The sequence below is a fragment of the Anabas testudineus genome, chromosome 11 (genome assembly GCF_900324465.2).
Source record: "Anabas testudineus chromosome 11, fAnaTes1.2, whole genome shotgun sequence".
Lineage (NCBI taxonomy): Eukaryota > Metazoa > Chordata > Actinopteri > Anabantiformes > Anabantidae > Anabas > Anabas testudineus.
In genome coordinates, this window is record NC_046620.1 from 19,871,918 (window position 1) to 19,894,807 (window position 22,890).

Genomic DNA, 22,890 nt, shown 5'->3' on the forward strand with positions numbered 1-22,890 from the left:
AGAAACTACCGGGGCAAACAGATAAGATTTAGCCTATTTTTATATGACTTCTATGATATTTATGTAAAAAATGAATGTGGTTTGACATGATCATCAACTTGTCAAAACAACTCAACATGAGTAATATAGATCACAGAGCTTTACTGTGACTGTGTGCGAGGACAGACTTTAACACAAAGCTGCAAGCACAAGTGTTCTGTAATCATTTTCCCAACTTAAATACAGCCCTTGTCCATAAGTGTGTGGCTGGTTGAAGCCAACAGGGCCCGGCCCACCACCAGCCCCAGGGCGGCTCCACTGTGGCTGTCACAGTGGCAAAGGCCGGACAGTTGAGGTGGTTGCCAAGAAGCTGTGCTGTTTCTTTGAGGGGAACACTTCAGTTGGGTGCAGCTATGAAGAAGGGAGAAAAGAACAAAAATATCCAGAAAGTTAGGTCTATAATTGGCTGCGCCTCTCAGCCTTTTTTTTAATGCTTGAGCACAGACCAGCTAAGAAGAGAAGAAGCCACTTCGTCCCCAAGTGAAACTCTACACTTTCCCCTCTTGCAGTTCCCACCCACTGTGTCCACCCATCCACAAAGTTGCTGAAGTGCACCTCAACTCAGATTTTAACAACACCATACATTGGACTGTCAATCTGGATTTAATAATCAACTCATCCTGATTTTTGGCACCTGTGCGGGACATGTTTAGGATAATTATCATCTGATAATGATAATGACCGGGTGCTGATTCAGGGTGTGAGTGCTGGAGGCAGAGACAGATACCTCCAGTGACGCTGACTGGGTGACAGGTCAGGTAAGACAAATATAAGCATTATAAGATCATTTATCACTGCTGTTATTCTCTAAAAATGACTTTTTTTTTAAAATATGTATTTATTCTTCAGCTGTTTTGGATTGTTGGGAAGAAGTATCTCATGCTTTGTATCTGCTTGCACTTCAGATACAGTGCTAGAGAACAACCTTTCCCTTTTTTTCAGTTCTTCTGTTTTTTATATCTTGTGAATGATAAACGTGGTGCTTCTGTTAGAGACATCTATACTGCAGTCCCAGGTCTGCCATTGAGAGAGGAAGTGGAAACAGGCCCACAGTTTGTAAGGAATCTGGTTTACCTTTGTTGTATGTATGGTGTATGCCACTGAATTTAACACAGCACTGGGAGTACCATACACTGTACTTAAACACAGACACAAAAAGGGAGAGAAATTCAAATATGTTAGATTTGTACAAAGCTGGGTAAAGAGCAATAGGAGCATTAATCCAAATATGTTGCCATGAGTATTTCTTTTTAAAACAGAAGTCTTATTGGACTGAATTTGCACTCTAACTTAGACAATTACAGTTATTGAGCTAGTGTAGGTATTTCACTCTTTAATAACACAAGTCAAACCAAGTAGCAGAAATAGCTCAATGGAGAATCTGATAAGCAAACTGGTATCTGGAGGTCAAACCACTTTACACACAGTAAATAAAGCGCTCTCTATTTCACAAGCTATATAGGCCACACCACAGTCAACAGGCTGTTGTTTTTAAAATGGTGTCGTTCCACAGTATTTCCTGGAATCACTTTTGGTTTAAACAACTTTTTTTTTCAAAAATCATACACCCACGCACTTGATAAAATTACACCTTAATTCAACTTTATTTTAGGCCTGTAATTTAGTCATAAAAAAAAACTATATTATGTTACAAAGATGCCAAACAGAAACAAATCCTGCAAGTGTCCAGGGAACATTAATCCTGCTATATCTGCTAATGACAATATTAATAATTCTTACCCCTAGTTGACAAAATATGTGCTCCATTAAATAATAAGTTTAATATTTTGGAAAATTAGAGCATTACTGTTTGCTACAGCTAGGAGACAGCTGGCTTTGCATACAGACAAGAAGCAGAGGGCTAGTCTGGTACTGTCCTAAGGACAGTTTCTCAATGGGTGAATGGGTGAAACACTAGCTGTGCTGGATAACTTTGTGTTGACTTCTCAAAAAAATATACAAGATAACACACTTTGATTATACTGCACAATGTTTAACTCTCCTAATGTTACTAGAAAGAATCGATCTCTGATAGTAAAAAAAAAAAAAAAACATAATTTTTGTAAATCAATTTTTAGGCGCTCCTTTTCCAATAGTATTGAAATATTTTAAGTGCTAATACACTTCACATGATGAACACAGAAGCTTTAATATCTATATGCAATATCTTGCAATATAATTATAAGCCAAAAGTGCATTATAGCCCAGTTCTGTTGTTGGACCTAGAGTCACTGCTCTCGGCCAAGATGTTGTCCAAAACATAGCTCCCACAAGATTGCTTGTCATTTTTCCATTTTTTTAAACAAACAAGATTAGACAGAGTTTTGACAGAGCCATATTAGTTGTTTGTCTCGTTTTCAGCATGTATACTAAGCTACACTAGTCGTCTCCAATGTCCTAGGTCCTGTTTCATAGTTTTTGAAGAGTTACAAGATTGGCGTTGATCTTCACACATTAACAGTGTTAATGTAAAATATGAATTAATGTCAGACAGATTAGAAAGCTGGTGAAGGATGGTAAGTAACTTTTCAGGACATGTGCATAACTCAGATTTTCCACAACCTCTCCCAATGATCCCATACAACAAAGCACTCTTGCAGTTAAGATGAACCAATGTTATGGCTACAGTCAGTCACACATCAGCCCTAATGGCCAGCATCACAACCGCTGGTATATAATAGGTACAAGAATAGTTTTGTGTATATATGAGGTTAGTGCCACCAAGGAAATATAACCTCATAAATGAAACAAAGATATTTGAAATTGCAAAGTACAACTAGACATACCTGTGTGAATTTGAAACTTTATCAAATCACCATTGAGAAATTGTGCAGTGCAACAATAACAATGCTGCAAACTGCATACTTGTGACATCGTTCTTTTACTGTGGGATTGAGGGGAAAAATAGGCAGCAAATTCCAACCATCTCCAAATATCTTAATCTGCTTTTTACTTACTGCAGTACAAATGTGTATTTCAGTCTTGGGTTTCAATTACATCACATCTTGAGAAGGGAAAACATGTCCTGCCAGTATCCATGTCAGAAGGAAAATTAAACAAGTCAAAAGAGAAAAACTAAACAATTTTTTTTTGGGAGACCAAGTTTTTATACATATGTGTCTAAAGTGTATCCTGCTATCCATCTTTACAACAGAAACTTATCAAAATAAGAAAGGCAACAGCCACTGTTAGGAGCCTGCTTTTTACAGCAGTTTCATTCACTTAGGTTTCCCTGTTAGAGAGAAATGACAGCAGACTGTGAAGAAAAGGTGAATGGGACACTTTGGCAAACAGGACTTAGATTCTGAAATACCTTTTACATAAGGTATTCCAGTACATTTACAAACTAGGCCAACTGATTTTAGTTTTTGCTACAGTCAATTGTTGATGTTTCCACTGACCTCTCCACAGACTGGACAGCTTGATGGTGGTAGTAAGCTAAACAAACCAGAACTAAACCAAGGCTGAGATGGAATTACAACTGGGATTTAGGATCACTGTGGTCTTGGTTGTCTTGGCCTTGACATTTTCCAGTGAGAGAGTCGAGGCACAAAGGGCAGGTAAGACCATTAAGCATGAAAAGCCAGTTCTAGAGCTTATATGTGTGCATGTGCCTAAATCCTACTGCATTTATCTATTCCAGGGTGTAAAAATGTCCACTATGACTTGGCATTTATTCTGGACACATCATCCAGTGTTGGAAAAGAGAACTTTGAGAAGATCAGACAATGGGTGGCCAACCTTGTAGAGTCATTTGATGTGGCACCAGACAAAACAAGAGTAGCTGTGGTTCGATACAGTGACAGACCCACCACTGAGTTCAACTTGGCGCGACACAGGACCCTGGAGGATGTCAAACAAGCTGCCCGTAACATACGCTATCTAGGGGGAAATACAATGACCGGAGATGCTATCAGCTACACCACCACCAACATCTTCACTGAAAGAAATGGAGCAAGGCCTGTGGCCAGAGGTATTCAGAGGGTGGCCATCCTTCTCACAGATGGCCGAAGTCAGGATTATGTTCTGGAGCCCTCAAAGGCAGCTGCCAAAGCTGGCATCAGGATGTTTGCTGTGGGTATCGGGGAAGCACTGAGGGAGGAACTGGAGGAGATTGCAGCAGAACCAAAGAATGCCCATGTCTTCCATGTGACGGACTTTAATGCCATTGACAAGATCAGAGGCAGGCTGAGGAGAAGGCTGTGTGAGAGTAAGTCAGCCATCAGGCTCAGGGCCAACACATCATTCATGATGCATACCACATGGCTTCTGTTTAAAGATTCACTTTGAAGTACCTACTTCACCCTAAATGTGCTTTATCAAATTACTTATTTTAACCTTTAACCACTATACTGCAGTAAGGCCTTAAATGTAAAACCCCACCCAACCACAAAAAGCTGCTGCATGTACAGTATACTGTGCTATAATGGCTTCTATTTGACTGAATATAAAGCGTGCAATGGGGCTGTTGCATAAATTGGCTTGTAAATGACAAGTTTTGCTAACCAAGACACTTCTGTGGTGTAGCTGACTTCTGCACTGCTGCTTGATGCAGAGGTGTTTTGCACTGGAAGGTTTGTTGTGTGCTAACCTCAATGTTTTTTTTTTTTTTGTTAGTGTGAAAATCTTAACACAGACAAGCAGACTTAGAAAGTAGAAAGTAGTCTAAATAGCCAAATGAATTAGCAAAAAGAGGCTTAAAAATAAAGTAATAAGTTTATGTTGTCCAACGGCTGCTGTAAAAAGGAAGAGGTATTTGTATGTGAGTATTTTTATGCTTTGCAGTTCAGCATTGAAATTCCTGCCTAAAGTTAGCCAGACAGGCAAAGAAAAGGATGCCATAAGTCTTAGCCACAAACAGTAAATACAAAAACGGAAATCACATGATTACATGGTGCGTTGCACAGATGAGCAATGACAAGCTCAACTTTCACTTTAATCTAGCTTTAAATTTTGAAGTTTTACATGGCAAAACTAGAAAAAATATTGATTCTGACTCTAAAAAGCTTTATATTATGTAGCAGAATTTGTTTGTGAGAGGACATTTAACATGAACTGTGAGGTAGAAAAGCCATAAACCTTTGACCTTGCTCCTTGGCTCCAAAGATATTAAATCTGCCAAACAATAATGTAAGGTATATACAGTACTATGACACCTGCTGTAAAGTTTTGTAGAACTAACCAAGGGATAAAAATAATGTTTTAGTGTTTTCTTTCTGTAATCTCTAAAATCACTGTTAGTGACTGTCTAAGTATATCAGTGGTCAGTACAACTGGCTCACTGAGCCATGCAAGTTATTTTCATTCAAAAAATTATAGCTCTAATGTTTCAAATGAGTTCAGAAGAGCTACTCTAATGTCCACGTTAAATGTTTTCACATTTTAATCTATAGGTCTAAAAAGGACACAGTTATATGCTTTACTTATTCATTAAACCATGTGTGGCCTCACTTAAAATAGCAGCCCACACATATCACACTCTTGACCTTATATGACTACAGTGCAAGAAAAATGTCACATGAAAGCTCTTGCCTAATATCTGATGGGTATTTAAAAGATTGGATAGCCATAATGATAAAAGGAAACATGGTAAGAATTTAAAAAGTACCAATCTGTAGCTTCAAAAACTGTCGTTGGTCGTTGTTAATGTTTGCAATGCTCCAACTTCTGCTGATACAATGAAACTGTCTGAGACATTCATTTCCAAGGGCAAGTTTTACATTGCTTCCATTTTAACTAACAACCAGATGCCTAAATTATAGCTTTAGGGCCACGAGTGCAGGGAGTAGCTCAGCTATCTACGCAGCATACTAACTCACAGAGCTGCGCAACAACATCATTAAAAAAAAAGAAAAAAAAGAGTGACGCACTTCAGTACATTTGCACAATGGTAATTTTTGGCACCCCTCATCTTAAAATATAAAACAATATAAGATGTATAATATAAAATATTAACAACCACTATTCTTTTTGCAAGCTTCCTTAATCACTTTAACACATAAAGGAAAAAGAGACTTGTTTCCCTCCATGTCACTACTTAACAAAGCGAAGGACAAAATATCCAGTTGAAAAAAAAAAAAATCTATATAAGAAATTAATATGAATAATAAATAAAAAGGTACAAATGCTGATAGTAAGTTGGCTGCTTGATTTTCCATGTCAACAGAGTTATTCCCATAATGAACACAACAAAGGTTAAAAGATATCTGACATAGTGACATTTTATGATGGTGATTTAAGAAAATTGCTGAGTTCAAAAGCAGCTGTTTGCCAGATACTTGATCTATTAGGGAAGTTGAAGTCTCTTGTTGTGATATTTTCAGCCTCTGATAATATTTAAGGACTGACAGACTGGACACAGACATACTGTTGGGCTAATATTAGGCTTAATAACAAGTTCCTTTGAACAGATTGATTACAAACTGATGACAGGATCCTGATTTGCTGTTATTGCATGATCCACAGAATGAAAATGAATCTTACCATATGGGATGGGTGAGGACATTTTATTCATCTTCACCTCATCAGTCATAAAGTTTATGCATGGAAGCAGCACATCGATTTCCAAACACTAATGAGTCCATATTTGTCATGATAAAAATGCAATTTGTGCAGATACACCAATTCACAGCATTAGTTAATGCAGATGGCCCTGCTACTTAATTAAATTATGTCTCAGATATTGATTTGTTATGTCTTATATTAGTGGTGATCCCTTACACTCAAAATATGTACAGCATATGCTATATAATACTAAGACCCTGGGCCCACACCTGTGTTAGCAGCTCAGTGAGTGCTGCTTAGAGCTTAATGTCAATATGCTAACAAGGTTAGCATACTCATTTTTAGTAGGTATATTTATATTATAATATTCACCATCCCAGTTCAGCTTGTTACAACACTAATATTTGCATAAATACATCAAGTACTAGTACTACACAAAAAAATACCAAAAATGTCTAAACTTCTTTTGTAGTTTGAGTGAACCTACCTGGGAAAGACGCCAATCCCTAAGTCAATGTTTGCATCTATTAAACAGGATTCATAGCTACATCTCCTCTAGTGAAACAGGCACCTTGACACAATTAGAAAACACCTCTCGTGCCAATAGAAGCTTAACCTAATGGTGTTGCCTTTCTCAATATCATCGCCTACACTGAAATATGTGTGTGTGGAAATACAAAACTGCTTCTTGGGACTGCATGTCTGACCCAGGCTCTAGCACAGCCACTCCAGCCCTCACTCACCCACACACTTGAATCTGTAGCCATCAGACAGAAGAGAAAGAGGGCAGTCTGTCTGGGCAGGTGTTCTATAGATCACATATCATTCCACTTTCATTAGATCACTACTTCCTAAAGCCATAAAACACTTTGTGCCTTCTTTGTCTGGCCCCTTATGAAGTTTCAGAATGTCTGTTTCCTGTTATAAAATCACATGACAAGATTCCCAATAGCAGGATTGATATAATAAGGTCATCATACCCTGATTTATAGTGTGTCGAACTGAACTATTGTCCTTTCTTTCAGATGTCCTGTGTCCAAACATGAAGGTTCAACCTGATCGCTTTAAGCCCAACAGCACCAGTTATGGTCTTGAAGAGGTTCCAGGTATGTGCAAACTGCTGCTTTCTTAACGACAACATGCAGAGCCTGCAATACTTGTCACCCACAAAGCTAGATCTTTATTTCTGTAAGGCATTTCCTGTAGCTCTTTTATACAGACAAGTTTTATATGCATGTAAGATTCACATAGTTCTTACTTACAGTTTTCCTCTTTTTGTCACATGGACTTGACACAACTACATTGTTTTATGCTACAATAATAAAAACTCAATTAATTGCAAAATTCTGTCAGACATGCATTTGCCCACATTTGCTCACTTTATATTACAGCAATCAATGTACGAGTTTTAGAACATGTATTTTGTCTCCAGGTCCACACTGTCATTATTATTAGTTCCAAAACATATAAAACTCAATTAGTATACTCTTGACACTCTGCAATGTATTTGCTGTTCAGACATGAAAATGGTAATTATTTTGTTATCTAACTCTCAGCACAAAAACATAAACACAATAAGCAGGGGACTATTCCTTTAAAACTTACAAAAGCCCTGACATTGCTTTTTAAATGCATTTTGTCTTTTCAAGTTCAGCTGTAAAACTAGTGTTTTACAAAGTAAATAAGCTATTTTGTATATATATATATATATTTTTTACAGTATTTCATATATTCCAAGCTGCTGTGTTGAACGTTTCTCAGAAGTCTTGAATAGCGTTTCTCCAGAAAGGTTGGATGTTGTTACAAAGGGTCTTTGGGGGACCTGAGTTCCTGACTAGGTCTGGGTCCTGGGTCTCCCACCCACATCCATCACACTAAGAGAAATAACAGATGCACACGCTGTTTGGACTGTCTCTGTATGAGAGCTGTTTGTAGTGGAAGCTTTTCAAAACAAGGCATTAACTCCTGTGTATGTATGATATGAGTTCTTAATAACGAATTAATGACATTCTGTGTTGCTGCAAATTGACTGCTATGTCAATATCCAGTTATTCTTTTCATAGCTGTTGATCTAGTCTGTGTTTCTTCATAAACGTAATCATATTGGGCTATAGAGTTATCTATAAAACAGTATTTTAGCCTTCATGGGTCAAAGCTAAGCTAAGCAAAGCTTCAACAGTATAGAGTAGGGGAGTGAGTGATTCCAATCAGTAACGGCAGAGTCACTTCCCACTGTAGAGACACAGTATCACATCCTCACCACTGGGCAAGTGCTAATTACGTGGTTTTGCCTTTCCTCTAAACCACAAGAGAATTAGAAAAAACTTCAGATAAATCACAGAAACCCACTGATGTTTTCTTAAGCAGATGTACCACTTTGTCAGTTGTGCTGTAAGCACTCTAATTGGAATAAATACTTGGGCTATGTTTTACTTGTCTTTCTGAGTCAGATCCAAAATCCAATTCTTGATCCATTGGAAAATTATATGAGATTTTCTTTTTGTAACCAAGCTAGGTTATTGTGGAATATACCAGAAATATATCATAGACTGCATCAAGTTATATTTCTTTTACATTTAGATTTTACATTCAGGTCCCAGCACCACACATGAAATGGTGCTGACAAAGAGCTACCACCCTAATTCTGAATCCTCAGATATTGTCATGATGTACTATTACAAATCTAGAAAAGGATTTCTATGTCAAATCAGTTAGCAGAGTGTGGTCCATGGACCACCAGATGTACATAGGAAAAATTTACTTCTTTTTTTTTTTACTTAGACAAAGGATCGGTTGATTTTCTCTTCCTACAGTGCAGCACAGACAGTTATGTCATAATGAGATCTACTGTAGAAAGCCCAAATCTGCATTGGGCCCACTGGAGACAAAATGTTATCACACAGTGGTCTGAGGTCTGAACCTCCCTGACATGACGAAGATGTTCAGGGTTTTACAAACTGCACTAAGTCTTTAACTGCGTTCGAGTTTTATGACATACTGTACATTATCAAACCTTTTTTCTGTTTGTGAACTAGCCTGTACTGCAGAGATTTTTTCATCACTTAACCAGCAGATCCATAGGCGTCAACCTATAATTTCACAATATATTCTCTTTATGCTGCTGCAGAGAGAGTTGCATTTCTTTGTAGGAAATGTCAAGACCATTTCCTACTGATCACGATTTGACAGCCAAAAGACCTGTGGTTTGAGAGAGACGTATTTATCATGGGTTGTCTAGCCAGACCCCTCAGGGTACTGAGCACAAACAAGGGGCTGCAAAGAGTCTTTCCGGCCCTGTGCTCACTATCTACTGCACAAATGTTGCCATCTGCTCTGATCAAAAGAATGCTGTGTGTATGCGTTCTCCTTTCCCAGTCAGTGAACTCATCTGGCTTTTCCCACAGATCACCCCATTGGTCGTTTTTGGCTGTCCAAAATAACTTTTTGGGTTGATTATACACTATCTGCTGCCAGTCCAAATTACAGCTCTGCGTTCAGATGGTCCCCAAACAGCCACAGAAACGGAGCGGTGAGCAAATGTGCACGATGCAAGCATAGTGACAGGGAGAATCAAGGCCAGTGAAACTCACAGCTGCGTGGCTTCCTCGAGTAACCCTTCAACCAAACTGATAAATGGCAAATCTTCATTTGGTTGCTTACTTCACATCACCAGTATTCATACTTTAGTCACTTTTTTCCAGTGGTCATTAAATTCCTTTTACATAAAAGCTGCAAAAAAGAAACAGGTCAGTTATTCTGATTAAGATTAGGCTCTATAGCTTAATATATGTAATGTCTTATCGCATGGTAAACATGTGGCAACGCTATGAAACTGTGTTGGAAACATAACACAAAAACTCAACCTTTGTTTGTCTTAGACAAACACAAATAATTTAATCCAAATTTTAGGCTTGAGGATAGCTAAGCTAAGCAAAGCTTAAGGTATTAAAATAAAGTAAACTATAGTGTGTGTTATAAAAATAGATTGTTAAGTGATGACAGCACAACATAATAAACAGTAATAACACTCAAGACAAAGTGATTGTTCTGTATTGTATGCCAAAGTAGAGACAATACCATCTACTGACCAATCATCTGAAAGTGAATAAATGGCATCGACATGAATGGAATATTATTTGTAAAGGTCCTATTTAGACCAATGTGTGATTTGAGTCTCCACCCTGTGGTGAGTGTAAAAAAAGTAATGTGAGCACATTTAGGCCATTTGGTGACCACTTCAGACAATGTGGTTGGTTGATCTCCACAGTTATTTGCTCTGTCAAGGTGACTCTTGATTTTTATGTTACTCTGTTGCTAATAGCACAGTGGCAGCCTACGTGTCTTACCACCTGTTTCTGGGCTATTTCTAATTACACCCACTTAGTTTCTGCCAACTCTTACATTCACAGTATAATGTTTCCTGCTTGGTTTTCCCTTTTAAAGATTAGTGCACTGGTTTTGATGTTCCCCTTGAAAACCTCACATTGAATAGATTATTCTGTATTTTCAAGGCCTTGCAGGAATTTGCTGAGGCTGTCCTCATCCTTTTCACGCACTAATGACACATCCAGCTTTCAGAAGAGCTCAATCGACACAGTATGACCACCAGCTTTGAGTGAGATCTCCTGGATAAACTGGCCCATAAAGTAACTGGCACCATTAGTGCTGTACAAGAGCTCATCCTGCTGGCATCGCCATAGCTACAGCACTTGTTTTTGTTGGGAGTGTCTTTCTAAACCACCTAAATATGGTCTGTGGCTAGACCACTTCAAATCACACACTGCAAGGAAACGTATACACACGCGCACACACAAACATTCAGACTGACACAAGGACTTTGCCAGCAATGGCAATTTTTTCTTTTTCTTTCTGGCAACAAATCTAACAAGTTGAATGGCCAACAAATCGCTCCATTTTCCAGTTATTCAGTAATACTGTGATTTTACTCTTTCTCAAATAAGCCACAAAACACAGTGGCTACATGGTGTGGTAGGAATGACCCAATTAAACCCTAGTATAGCCTGAGAGATGTGACAAAAGCATAAATCAACCTCACAACTCAAGAGCCCTGGTGCTTATTTATGTGTGAGACTTGCTTGAGTCCAACCAGGTTACTTTACTGTGTTGCTGCAGGTTTCGATCTGATGGAGTACTTCAGTGTGAGAGATATTCTGGGAACCAGAGCTGATGAAGGCCAAAGTTCCTATGTTCGTCTTGGCACAATGCCTATTGTACAACAAACAGAGTAAGTTGCCATGCACTTCTAGTGCAAACAATACAGTACAGTGCATAGCTTTATTATATCTGAGAAGATTTGGTTTAAAGGCATGACTGGAGAAAGCTGTTAGGTCATGTTTTGTGCCACAATGCCACATACAAGCCCCCTTTAAGCACATTTTAAGTATAATATTATTCCTTATTCCTAATTATAATTAAATTATAACTTGTTTATTTAATCTACAAAAAAATCAGAGACCTGTTTGTTTTAATCACTACTATGTATGGTAAAAATTTCATTCTGTAAATGTTCTGTTCAAAATAAAAGTAATAATAGTATGAAAGAATGACATTGATCTGCTCAGCACAGCAGGAGTATTGAATATAGACGAAGAAGTTACTGTTTAATTTGAGTTTTTCCTATATATGTATTTAAACGGTTATGGGTTCATTGCAACTATAGGCTTGCCACATTCATAGATTAAAATAAAACACAGTTTATGTTAACAATGTGCTTTAATTCCACAGAGATGTGTTTCCTCAGGGGTTGCCAGATGAATATGCCTTTGTGACAACATTCAAATTCAGGAAAACCTCGAGGCGTGAAGACTGGTACCTCTGGCAAATTTTTGATAAATATGGAATCCCACAGGTGGGTCAGACAAATGTAAACAGTAAAAAATGGTATGTTTCCAGATTTAGACAATTACAGTGCAAGTTCAGTGAAGAGGCTCAGCTCACTGACTATTCAGATCCTTATTCTGAGATTAAATCATGGATATCTACTATTTAACTCAAATGTTGCTAAATTTCCCTAAATTCCATTTCATTTGTGTTTTAAATTCATTTTAAAGGTCATTTTTTATAATAATGAAGACTAAATTTGGTTTACCTCTCTATAGCCTGTGTTGGCTCTCTGTAGATTTCTGCTCCTATGATTAACATTATCCTGCATCTGACTTGACAGGTGTCCATCCGTCTAGATGGGGAGAACAAGGCAGTGGAGTACAACGCTGTTGGGCTGACAAAAGATGCTGTCAGGGCTGTGTTCAAGAACCCTGAAGTTGACAACCTATTTGACCGCAACTGGCACAAAATTGCCCTCAGTGTGGAGGCCAAGTCTGTGTCTCTGTACCTGGACTGCAAACACATCCAGACCCTGCCCATTGAAGACAGGGAGGACATTGATATCCAGGGCAAGACAGTAATTGGAAAGAGGCTGTATGACAGTATGCCAATTGACGTGAGTCTTTATCTGCATCACTCTTTAATTATCTCGACAGTGTTATAGTATATTAAAATTTGCACATAAGCATAATTATTTTCTTGAGGTTGATGTTTTCATCATTGTCTGTACTTATTTGTGCAGTTTGACCTACAGAGGATGATGATATACTGTGATTCCAAGCATGCAGAGCTGGAAACTTGCTGTGATCTACCCAATGGGCCAGTGAGTATTTTGTGCCTTTTCAGTCAATGCAGTCAAACCACATCTGGCTTCACCATGGAGATTCACAAAAAATAAAAATGTAGTTGCAGACAAATATGCTAATTCATAGTAATTATACTGATTACAAAAGAGAAGGCCAGATCAGTTTAAAGTAAAAGTTATGGTCAGATAAGTAAGTTTGTTTCTAATTGCAGGTTAACTTAACACTGAAAACTATCTTGTCCTTATTCAAGAAAGTCTCTAATTTAAAACACTCTCATTTTTAGCTTGAAAACGGTTTCACGTTAACAAACAGTTGTTTCCTCTGTACTACCTCTGTAGCTAAGATGTCACCAGGCTAATTTTTGTAATGCAACTGAATACACAGGCTACTAATAGCAGGCTACCCTCACAGTGCAGTAGTGGTTACCTGCAAATAAGTCTGATCTTTAATGTTATATAAGCCCTAAGTCTACAAAAATAGCCAGCCATTGTTATCCAGTTTGTTTTTTTGCCTTTTTAAAAAGAATGGTCAAAGTTGTGTTATTTGGCCAGATTTAAATTGGTACTGCGTCTATTTTAAATTCAGGAACCTGGATGGCTTTCCCCTCCTATCTTCAGTCTTTATGCTAAGCTCACCCCCATGCCCGGATGTCACACTCAGTAGATCCTTATAACCATGTAATCCATATTCAATATTACCTTTACAGTGCCCTAAAAAAGTAGTGACAGAGGCTCCTCCTGTGGAGATCCCTACTCCAACACCCACTGTTGTGGAGCAACAAATAGGCCCTCAAGTCAACTGCTCCTGTCCTGCTGGAGACAAGGTAAAGTGCTTTGACTTTAACTAGACTTTAACTATTATTGTATAGATGACTGGGTTTCCTATCCCTAATGGCTTTCGACACGTCTGTATTTTCATTTCTCACAGGGAGACATTGGTGCACCTGGTGTGGCAGGTCCAAAGGGTGAAAAGGTCATCTACCATCACCTTTAAGCACTAGTTTGTGTGTGATAACAGATTAGCTCCAGAACTGTTCTACTTTTTTGATTGTGTAAACTGCCTACCTTTTCAGGGTGTTGCTGGGTCAAAGGGTGCCATCGGACCGCCTGGTATCAAAGGAGAAAAAGGAGAAACTGTATGCAAACTTACAGTGTGCATATTTACACGTGTATAGTAGTTGTTTTGATGGAGAGATGAAAGCTAATTAACTGTGATCAGATTATCACAAATAGAGCAGTCACATTATATTGCAACACAACTCAGTTATTTCAAAGTGCTTTCCAGCTATTCTGCTTTTTTTCCTGCCTCGATAATAATTAATCCTTATCGATTAATTATTTGCAGGGCAGAGTAATCTCTGTCAAAGGTGACAGAGGTGAGAAGGTAAGTAAACTTGCTCTTTCTGATGATGCATGAGCATCATGTTAACACATTTACATGTTTGTCTTTTCTATGCATGTAAATCTTGTGCAAAACAATCTACAATCTCATACCTATATATATACATATATATATATACATATATATCTCCATCTCTATATCTTTTCTATTATCTTATTTCTTATTTTTATCTTATCTTACACATTTTACCTCTTTTCTTTCAGGGAGTTGCTAGAAAAATACTCATACTATTATTGTCAGAATTACAGGACAGGTTACCACAGAGGATGTGTAACAGAGAGGCCAGGCCTACGCAGACGCCCACCCAGATTGTTCCAATCATAGACTCTGCACCGCCTGGCAGTGCCAGCTCAGAGTCTCACAGTATAATTTATTCCTTGAGACAAAATCCCCAGCATGCATCCTTCAAGCTGTGCTGAGAGAGACACTTAAAATTGTCACAGGAGGCTTGGAAGACAAGATATGTTGTGTTGGTTGTGATATTTTGAGAATATACTTTTTAATTATCCTGGACAATACAGATGTATAATAAAATAGTGCACCTGTAATTCTTTAAAAAATCAGTCAGGAGCCTTCTTATTTCAATGTGAATAATGCAGTCAGACAGTAGAGCTCTTTTCATGACATTCTTTAAGTTTGTAGTTCTTGCTGCAGGAAATCTTGGTTTATAGAACTGCATTAAATTAAACTATATTGCAGCATCCCTGTTGCTTTTCTATTTCTTACTTTTTGCATGAGCATCTGTCTTCACATTCTCACACAGAAGACTACAATTTGTTGTTGTAAACATTTTTAAACCTGTTAGCCTGAGGATGACGTAAGGTGACCTCAGGCTGTGGTTAAAAATTGTGGTCATCAAGTGAATTCATCCCCTGTGATTGCTTCTAAGTGCATCTTTAACAGAGCTGAAAATACAATTCCCTGTGTAACTGAGTTGTTATGAATAGTCTTTATCATTATTGGGGGCTTCTACTAATTTCTATGACAGAAATGTAACACTTTAAAATGATTTAAGCTCTGAAAATAATTAAAGGGCAACCTTATTTGACTTGTAAAGTGGTTTATGAAGTAGTGGGAAGTCTTGTGGTGGGCAAGACCTTATAGTACTGTGTCATTAAACGGCCATTACTTTTCACTCAGTCCAGCTTTTGAATTCCAAGGGATTCCTTGGCAAATGAGATGACATCAGTGTACATAGAAATACCAAAGTGCAACACTGTGAAGACAATGAAAAACCAGCCCAACCATTGTTCCTTGAGTCCAACCAAAGACTCAAGGAACAATGGTTGGACTGGTTAACAGCTGTTAGCATATTCTGGCTCCCAAACCTTTACTCAAATGTTTGTATGTGTTTGTTTGTGTGTTCCGATTCTTTCTGATATGTGTATAGTTTTAACTTCTGTCTTTTGTCCCCATACAGTGGCAAGAAAAAGTATGTAAACCCTTTGGAATTTCATAGTATACTGCATTAATCTGTCATAAAAGGTGATCTGATCTTCATCTAAGTCAAGAATAATAATATAATGTGCCTAAAATAATAACAAATAGAAAAATAAACATTCTGATCCTTCACCTTCACATTGAGAACAACCGTAAAAACCGCACACTTTTTCTGGCCACTGTATTCTGTAGATGTTATCTTTCACTATGTGATTAATCAAACACATTATTCATCTCTAACATTTGTACTTTGTCCTGCATTAATCCTCCAACCACCATGTACTAAACAATGTTCTGCTCCTAGGTTGATTTTGTGACAGCACGCCACTGTTGCCTGCTTTACCGACCATCACGCATGTGTGTGTACTGCAGAACAGTCAAAGTAAATACTTGCCTTCTGTTTACAGGGTGATACAGGCAGCATTGGGTTAACAGGTGCTCCTGGACAAAAAGGAGAGAAGGTGTGGCACTTGTGAACCTGGATACGTGGAAGATTTCTTTCTTCTTTTTTTTAGTTTAATCTTAAAAGTTTATGTACCAATATTAATAATACATTTTCAATCATGTCACAGGGACTTGGTGGGATACCCGGTATTGATGGCTTATCTGGAGAAAAAGGAGACAAAGTAAGAAATACATTTTTCAATTAGACACTATGAGCCACAAGATGGTGGCACCTAAAATTTGTGCAAATGTTTATGCTTTCACTGGTATTTGTATAATTAGGGTGAAGCAGGGCTGGCTGGTGATCCAGGGCTGCAGGGTCCAGCTGGCCTAAAGGTGGGTAAAAGTGCTCTTTCAATTTTTAATCTATTCATGAGCCAGTGCACATGCATTTGGCTCATTTTAAATAGTTTTAAAATTATTTTGTATCATGCAAAAATGACTAAAAATAAAGATCATTTTAGTCATTCTGGCTTTGGCACTGATTTCAGAGAAAGCACTTGTGTAAAGTGGGTGTACATACGTTTTTCTGGGCAATTACCTCTTAGGCTGTTCTGGATTTCCTGAAAAAGAAGGGCTCACTTTGGTTGACTTTTCTTTGGATGAAGCTGCAGCTGCTGGTGTTGGCTGGCTTGAGTTTGGCCAGTGGACTGTGACAGACTGCTCAACCCAGGAATGGAAGGAATGACTGTCCCCTTTGATTAAACGCAGGCAATACTAATTCAGGGACATGCTAATCTAATGGATCCATGTGAAAGACTGCAACACATGGAGCTCACTTCCAAACATATACAGTACTATTTAAGTGACCAAAAACCATAAAGTAGCTCACTGATGGTAACGACAACCTTTCCATTCTTCTTACAGTGTCGATGCTGTTATGTGTTAGTGTCATGTTAGCGTTACTGTCGCTTTACACGTGATTAAGGTGTTACAATGACGCAAATTACTAGCTATTTAGCTATATGTAATGTCCAATAAATATTAGCTAACTGATACTAATTCATATAAAATTACCACCTAATAATTTAAGCATATTTTCTGACATAAGTTTGTCAATGTTCCGAAGACAGAAGCAAGCTGTTTATAATAAAATCAGATATGCTAACTACCCTGCAAGCACACACGGCAGACAAAGTGCCATTTAAATGTTTTTCCCTGAACCAGATTTATGTTTGCATGAGAGAAAGATGAAAGTGGTGTCAAAGGTCAAAGTTGAAGTTCTCCTCAGCAGGCTCTTGCAGCTGGCAGCTGCTGTTTCTTATCAGCAGCTCCCACTTGGTCTACAGCAAGTTGCAGATTCAGTCATCAGTCAGGTCCATAACTTCACCTGATACATTTCACCTGTGCTTTCTATTAAACAGGGAATTCAAGGGGAAGCAGGGATTCCTGGCGCTCCTGGACCAAGAGGTGTCACTGTGAGTACAACTCGAGCATACTTCTAGATTAGCTAATAATAAGATGGATTTTTGAAATATATTATGATGTGTTTTGTCACAGGGTGAAGCAGGTATAAAAGGTGAAAAGGGAACTCCAGGTAACAAGGTGAGTAATGTAATAGTTAACATTTAACATTTCCTGATGTTCCATGTTTCTCCAGCATGGCATGAGATTTGATGAAATGAAAACAGGGTTAACTCCTGTAAAGGAGAGCGGCAGTCCTTCTCGAGGACCAAGAAGTGAGGGACGTAATGGTCCGAACAGATGTGGCTTCCTTGATTCACTCTCCATACTTCCTGTCTGGGAGTCTGTGGGGGTGTTTGGCTGTAACGTGGCTCCCTCTGCCCCACAAAACCTCTGTTCCCAGGAGCTGCTAACATCTCCTCCCCATTGCAGCCAGTTCAGACTGCTGCTAAATCAGTGGAAGGGTATCACAACAACAACAATGGCTTCTAACTGAAATTAAGTTCATATTTATAGTTTTGGGATCATGGCTTCAATGATTCTAGAAGCTAGCCACAGTGTGAGAAACACTTTGTATCACGCTGAGAATCAGTACACTGATTACTTTGTCATATGACATGAGGATGTGTAGCAGGCTCCAGGCGAACTCTAGCCCCATTCAAACATGCTGATGCCAGGTTTCAAACTGCCTGTCAGAAACTCTGTAAGCCATTTCCTCTAGGTGAAAACTGGAAAAGCACTTGGCTCGGTAAAGTGATGAAGGTTTTAGAGGAGGCACTTGGGGTTGAATGTGTCATGCTCGCTGATGGAAAAGTCAGGGATGTGTTTTAGGTCAAACAGCACTGACCACTGCTTTGGACACTTTGGTACAAGCAGTCACAGAAACTAGCTACTTTTAGGTTTTTTCCTTGGATCGTTCTGATGATGACACGAATTTCAGTCTTTATTACTGTACATGTGACTGCACACACACAAGCATACACACATTAGATTGAAGACACACATCATGACCTTACTGACTAACTTTAATCATGAGTCTGTCAGTGAAATTTAAAGAGATGACAATTGTGCAACCTTTTCAGATATAACAATCACCAAATATAGTTTATAATGCAAATCAATGCAAAAGCATAGTAATAAACAATGTGGGGAGGTGACATCTATTCAATGCAGGGATTAGGGATAGTGCATAAAAAATAGGAGAAAAAACTTTGAAATATTGCTGAAATGTTCTCATACACTTGTTTGCAGGGTGAATCAGGTTTAGAAGGACTACCTGGAAAACCTGGCGTTCCTGGGAAAGACGTAAGTTGTGCTCCTGTGTTACTAAAAAGACAACAGATAATAACAGTGTGTGGCAGATTTGATGAACCACCTTTGCATTAATGAAGCAATTGTCTAAAATTGATTAGGGTTTGAGAGGACTGGTTGGAGCACCCGGGCCCAGCGGAATTAAGGTATGTTCCCCGTCATGTCCTGTATGCAAAACACCCTGCTCACTTGATTAGACACCACTCAAAGAGGATATTGCCCCGAGCATAATGTTATAAAGCTGTGCTGATATGAATCATTTTAAAGAGGTATCATCAGTTTCCCGGGCTGCTGTCTGCACTCTCCAGACATTCTTCAGTCTCCTCTGTGTACCATCAAAGTCAGCCCACTCGTTTGTCTGCGAAAATAAAATGCAGACTTAATTTGTCTGTCTGTAATTACTGACTTTGATGAGTCTTCCAGTGGTGTGCACATTCTTATACCACACCCATATGCATGCACAAGGACACAAACATACACATCTGCAGTAGGCACAAAGAACTGCAGTAGTACCTTACCCACAAGTTTCACTTTTCCTTTGAGCCTACAATAATTACACAGTTTAACACGCGTCAACTCATAAATTATGGTCATTGCCATATGATTACCATATTGCTTGAGGGGCTTTACTCTGAAAGTCTCTTGATTTTAATGACGGGGTTTTCATCCTTGTTCCACAAACTGTGTCGCAGGGGGAGAGAGGCCTTCCAGGATTACCTGGGGATGTGGTAAGTGCTGAAAATAGACCAAATGTTATTAAAAAAAATGTTCTTTGGAATTACAGGCTTTCTTTAAAGATAAAGTACACGGTACTGTGATGCAGTTAGAGAAAGATTTTTTTTTCAAATGGAACTACAAAAGCACACTATTTTGTATGACCTGACTATCCTAACTGGAAATACATAACAGGAAGGGGGCACTGTTTGAATCTTTTTGTGATGTTGATTAATTATTACATTTTCCCAAAATGATTAGATGAAGAAACAATCTGTCATGTCTACATGAAGCCATAGGAAATAAATACTGTATAGACACTAAGGTACAAAAAGTATAATTTGACCTCTAAGTACATGAAAATCTAACTCTTTATCCGCTGTTTGAATTCTCAGGTTCAAGCAGAAGGTTTGAGGGGTGAAAAGGTGAGTTATTTATTCTAGTTGATGGTGTTTGCCTCACCAACAGATAAGCAGATTAGAGATTTAATTAATTATTCTTCATCCAAGCAGAATGTAGGCCAAACAGCAGATTATTAAAGCTCTATTAACATTACACACTGTTTTAGCGTTTTTACTTTTACTAGCAAAGAAAAATATCTGATTGAAAAAGTAAATGAAACTCTTAAATTCCCAGTTCTTGGGTAAGACATATGCGTGTATTGATCTTGTTTTAGGGAGATGCTGGACCTCCTGGGCCTCCAGGGGCTGATGGCCCTCCAGGGCCTCCTGTAAGAGTCACGATTTATGACTTCCTTCCTACATGTTGCTTCTTTCCTGTCTTTGGATATTTTGTTGTGTGAAAGCCACCTGTTCAGATGTTGTGCTGTGCAGCTTACTGAACTGAATGAACTCTTGCTGACTCTAAACATGTCATTCCTTAGGGTCCTCCAGGTGCACAAGGTTTACCTGGGGAGCCTGGAGAATTTGGCCAGAGGGTAAGAATCTTATTTTGAACTAGGGCTGTGAACGCTACTTCTGAGTATTTGTTCATCATTCATTTGACTGTTATACTGTAGGTACTGTTGTTATGGGTCCTGTGTGCTGTGTGCTGTGTGCTGTGGTCATACACTGTATGTGTGTTTTCCTGTGCCCAGTTAAAATAGGACCTAGCTTAAAATCCTGCTGCATACAGGCTGACAGATAAAAACATTGCTCAGTGTATGTTCCCGGCCTTTAACTGTAGCCATGGATGGTAAATGTAAACAAAGGAAATTTTCCTTTACAGCTAAGATGTATGGACCTCTGCACAAACACTCAAGCAAGCATTAGCTGTGAGCAGAGCTGTGGCAGCTCTCCTGACAGGGTGGGCGGGATGGCGTTCCTAATGGGTGTAGGAGCTCAAAATGCATGGCTAGTTCTGGACTTCCACGACAGTGGATGTTAACTTGTGCAGCTTTTTGAGAAAGCTCTTGAGAACAAAGTCAATTCACTACCAGCCAGCAGGCTAACACACTGTCACCTCGAGATTTGGGCCTCTGATTATGTCACACTCCAAAACTCCGAACTTCACAAAACTATATATGTAACATCATAACATGAAAAGCATAATATGACCCCTAAAGGAAATAATAATTTGTCAGAACATTTTTACAGCCCTGTGGGACACCATCCAAGAGAATCTTTATGTAAACATGTCACAGTTTCATCCTAGAGGTAAAATGAATCTCATAGTTCTTACTGGACACATCCAATATACTCTATTTTTCCATCCTAAACATACTGTACCACAACCTCAGTCCTATTCTAGTGCACAATCTGCAGAACACCTTAGACAATATTCTGCCTGTCAGCTTCAATTCAGGGAAATATATTTCCCAAATAACATACAGGGTGTAGAAACCAGCTACAGAGTTTTCAGTAATATTATTATTATTTTTAGTTTGCCTTTAGAGCAGAAAAAAACCCCTACTTTGCTATAATTAGAAGTTTGTGCAGGAGTCCCATAACATTATCTAGAATGAAAGAAACTGATATTTTATGCTAATAGGAGCTGATAGGTTAGCTGCTATCAGTGCATGCACAAAAGTCTATGAAAGCTTGTCTCTTGTCTCTCATATTCTTTTCCCTCTTTGTCTCTCCACAGTGACCCCATCACAGAGCAGTAATGTAATTAAAGCAGACACAGTGGTTCTACATAATCTGTTCTTCCTAGACATTAACAAAGACTGTAACCTCTCCACCCCTGCTCTCCTTAGAGCAATTAACTTCTCATCACACATGTGATGGAATCAACATTTGCAGCTCGTCATTTGTGCTGCAGAGTCAAGTATAATAATAATAATAATAGGGTGGTCTCTGTTGCTGATAGAGTTGACTGGACAGTTGAGTTGGTATAGATTTAGCCTCTTACCTCCACTGCAGCAAAGCTCTCATCATTGGTTTGTGTCACTGCTGCTGAGGCCGTCTATTCACTTTCCTGATTTGACAGCTGATGGCGGCCAGAGCTGAAATGTGGACAGTCTTTAAGGAAAGCATAGGAGACACATATAAAAAGAAATACAGAAGGAAAACAGGATGAAGGGGCAGATCATTTTGAATAGGGGGACCAATGACTTTTATGGGTTGGGGCATGGTAAAATACACGAGAATCTAAAATTTAGAAGTTAAACTTTTCATCAAATTTTCACTTAATATATTTCTTTCATGATGACAGTTTTTTTTTCTTTTGTTACCAGAAAAGAGCACAAACAGCTTTTGATGGTACCTCTTAGGAAATAAAAATTTAATTACAGTACTGTAAAACTGGAATGCACACAAATATAAAATACCTCCACCCCCTTGTGGCGCTATTGAGGAAGTTGCATGGCAGATTCTAGAGCTGACAACATATTTTCCTGGAAAATTAGTCTAAAAAAAAGAAAACATCCAAAATCATCAGACACTTAAGTGAGTGTGAGTAAAATCCAGTACAGTGTGTTTTGACTACTATAGGTTATAACTGCACTGTCTTTCTATAGTATTTACCTGATTAAATAGCTGAT

At 38.5% G+C, this 22,890-nt stretch overlaps 1 protein-coding gene across 2 annotated transcripts in view; it reads left to right on the forward strand.

Annotated features, from left to right (window-relative positions):
• Positions 1-412: 412 nt before the first annotated feature.
• The window catches only part of col22a1 (collagen, type XXII, alpha 1), a 42,206-nt gene continuing 19,728 nt past the window's right edge, over positions 413-22,890 (forward strand). The window contains exons 1-23 of one of the 2 annotated variants that reach the window (XM_026350179.1): positions 413-797; positions 3,451-3,599; positions 3,683-4,249; positions 7,569-7,649; positions 11,677-11,788; positions 12,289-12,412; positions 12,728-13,003; positions 13,130-13,210; positions 13,900-14,016; positions 14,121-14,165; positions 14,266-14,328; positions 14,538-14,576; positions 16,442-16,495; positions 16,607-16,660; positions 16,761-16,814; positions 17,843-17,896; positions 17,979-18,023; positions 19,134-19,187; positions 19,295-19,339; positions 19,886-19,921; positions 20,303-20,332; positions 20,584-20,637; positions 20,791-20,844. In XM_026350179.1, the coding sequence (XP_026205964.1) occupies positions 3,509-3,599; positions 3,683-4,249; positions 7,569-7,649; positions 11,677-11,788; positions 12,289-12,412; positions 12,728-13,003; positions 13,130-13,210; positions 13,900-14,016; positions 14,121-14,165; positions 14,266-14,328; positions 14,538-14,576; positions 16,442-16,495; positions 16,607-16,660; positions 16,761-16,814; positions 17,843-17,896; positions 17,979-18,023; positions 19,134-19,187; positions 19,295-19,339; positions 19,886-19,921; positions 20,303-20,332; positions 20,584-20,637; positions 20,791-20,844 (2,130 nt within the window). In that variant the 5' untranslated portion in view covers positions 413-797; positions 3,451-3,508. The remainder of the gene's footprint in view (positions 798-3,450; positions 3,600-3,682; positions 4,250-7,568; positions 7,650-11,676; positions 11,789-12,288; positions 12,413-12,727; positions 13,004-13,129; positions 13,211-13,899; positions 14,017-14,120; positions 14,166-14,265; positions 14,329-14,537; positions 14,577-16,441; positions 16,496-16,606; positions 16,661-16,760; positions 16,815-17,842; positions 17,897-17,978; positions 18,024-19,133; positions 19,188-19,294; positions 19,340-19,885; positions 19,922-20,302; positions 20,333-20,583; positions 20,638-20,790; positions 20,845-22,890) is intronic. The other variant, XM_026350181.1, reaches the window with a different exon arrangement.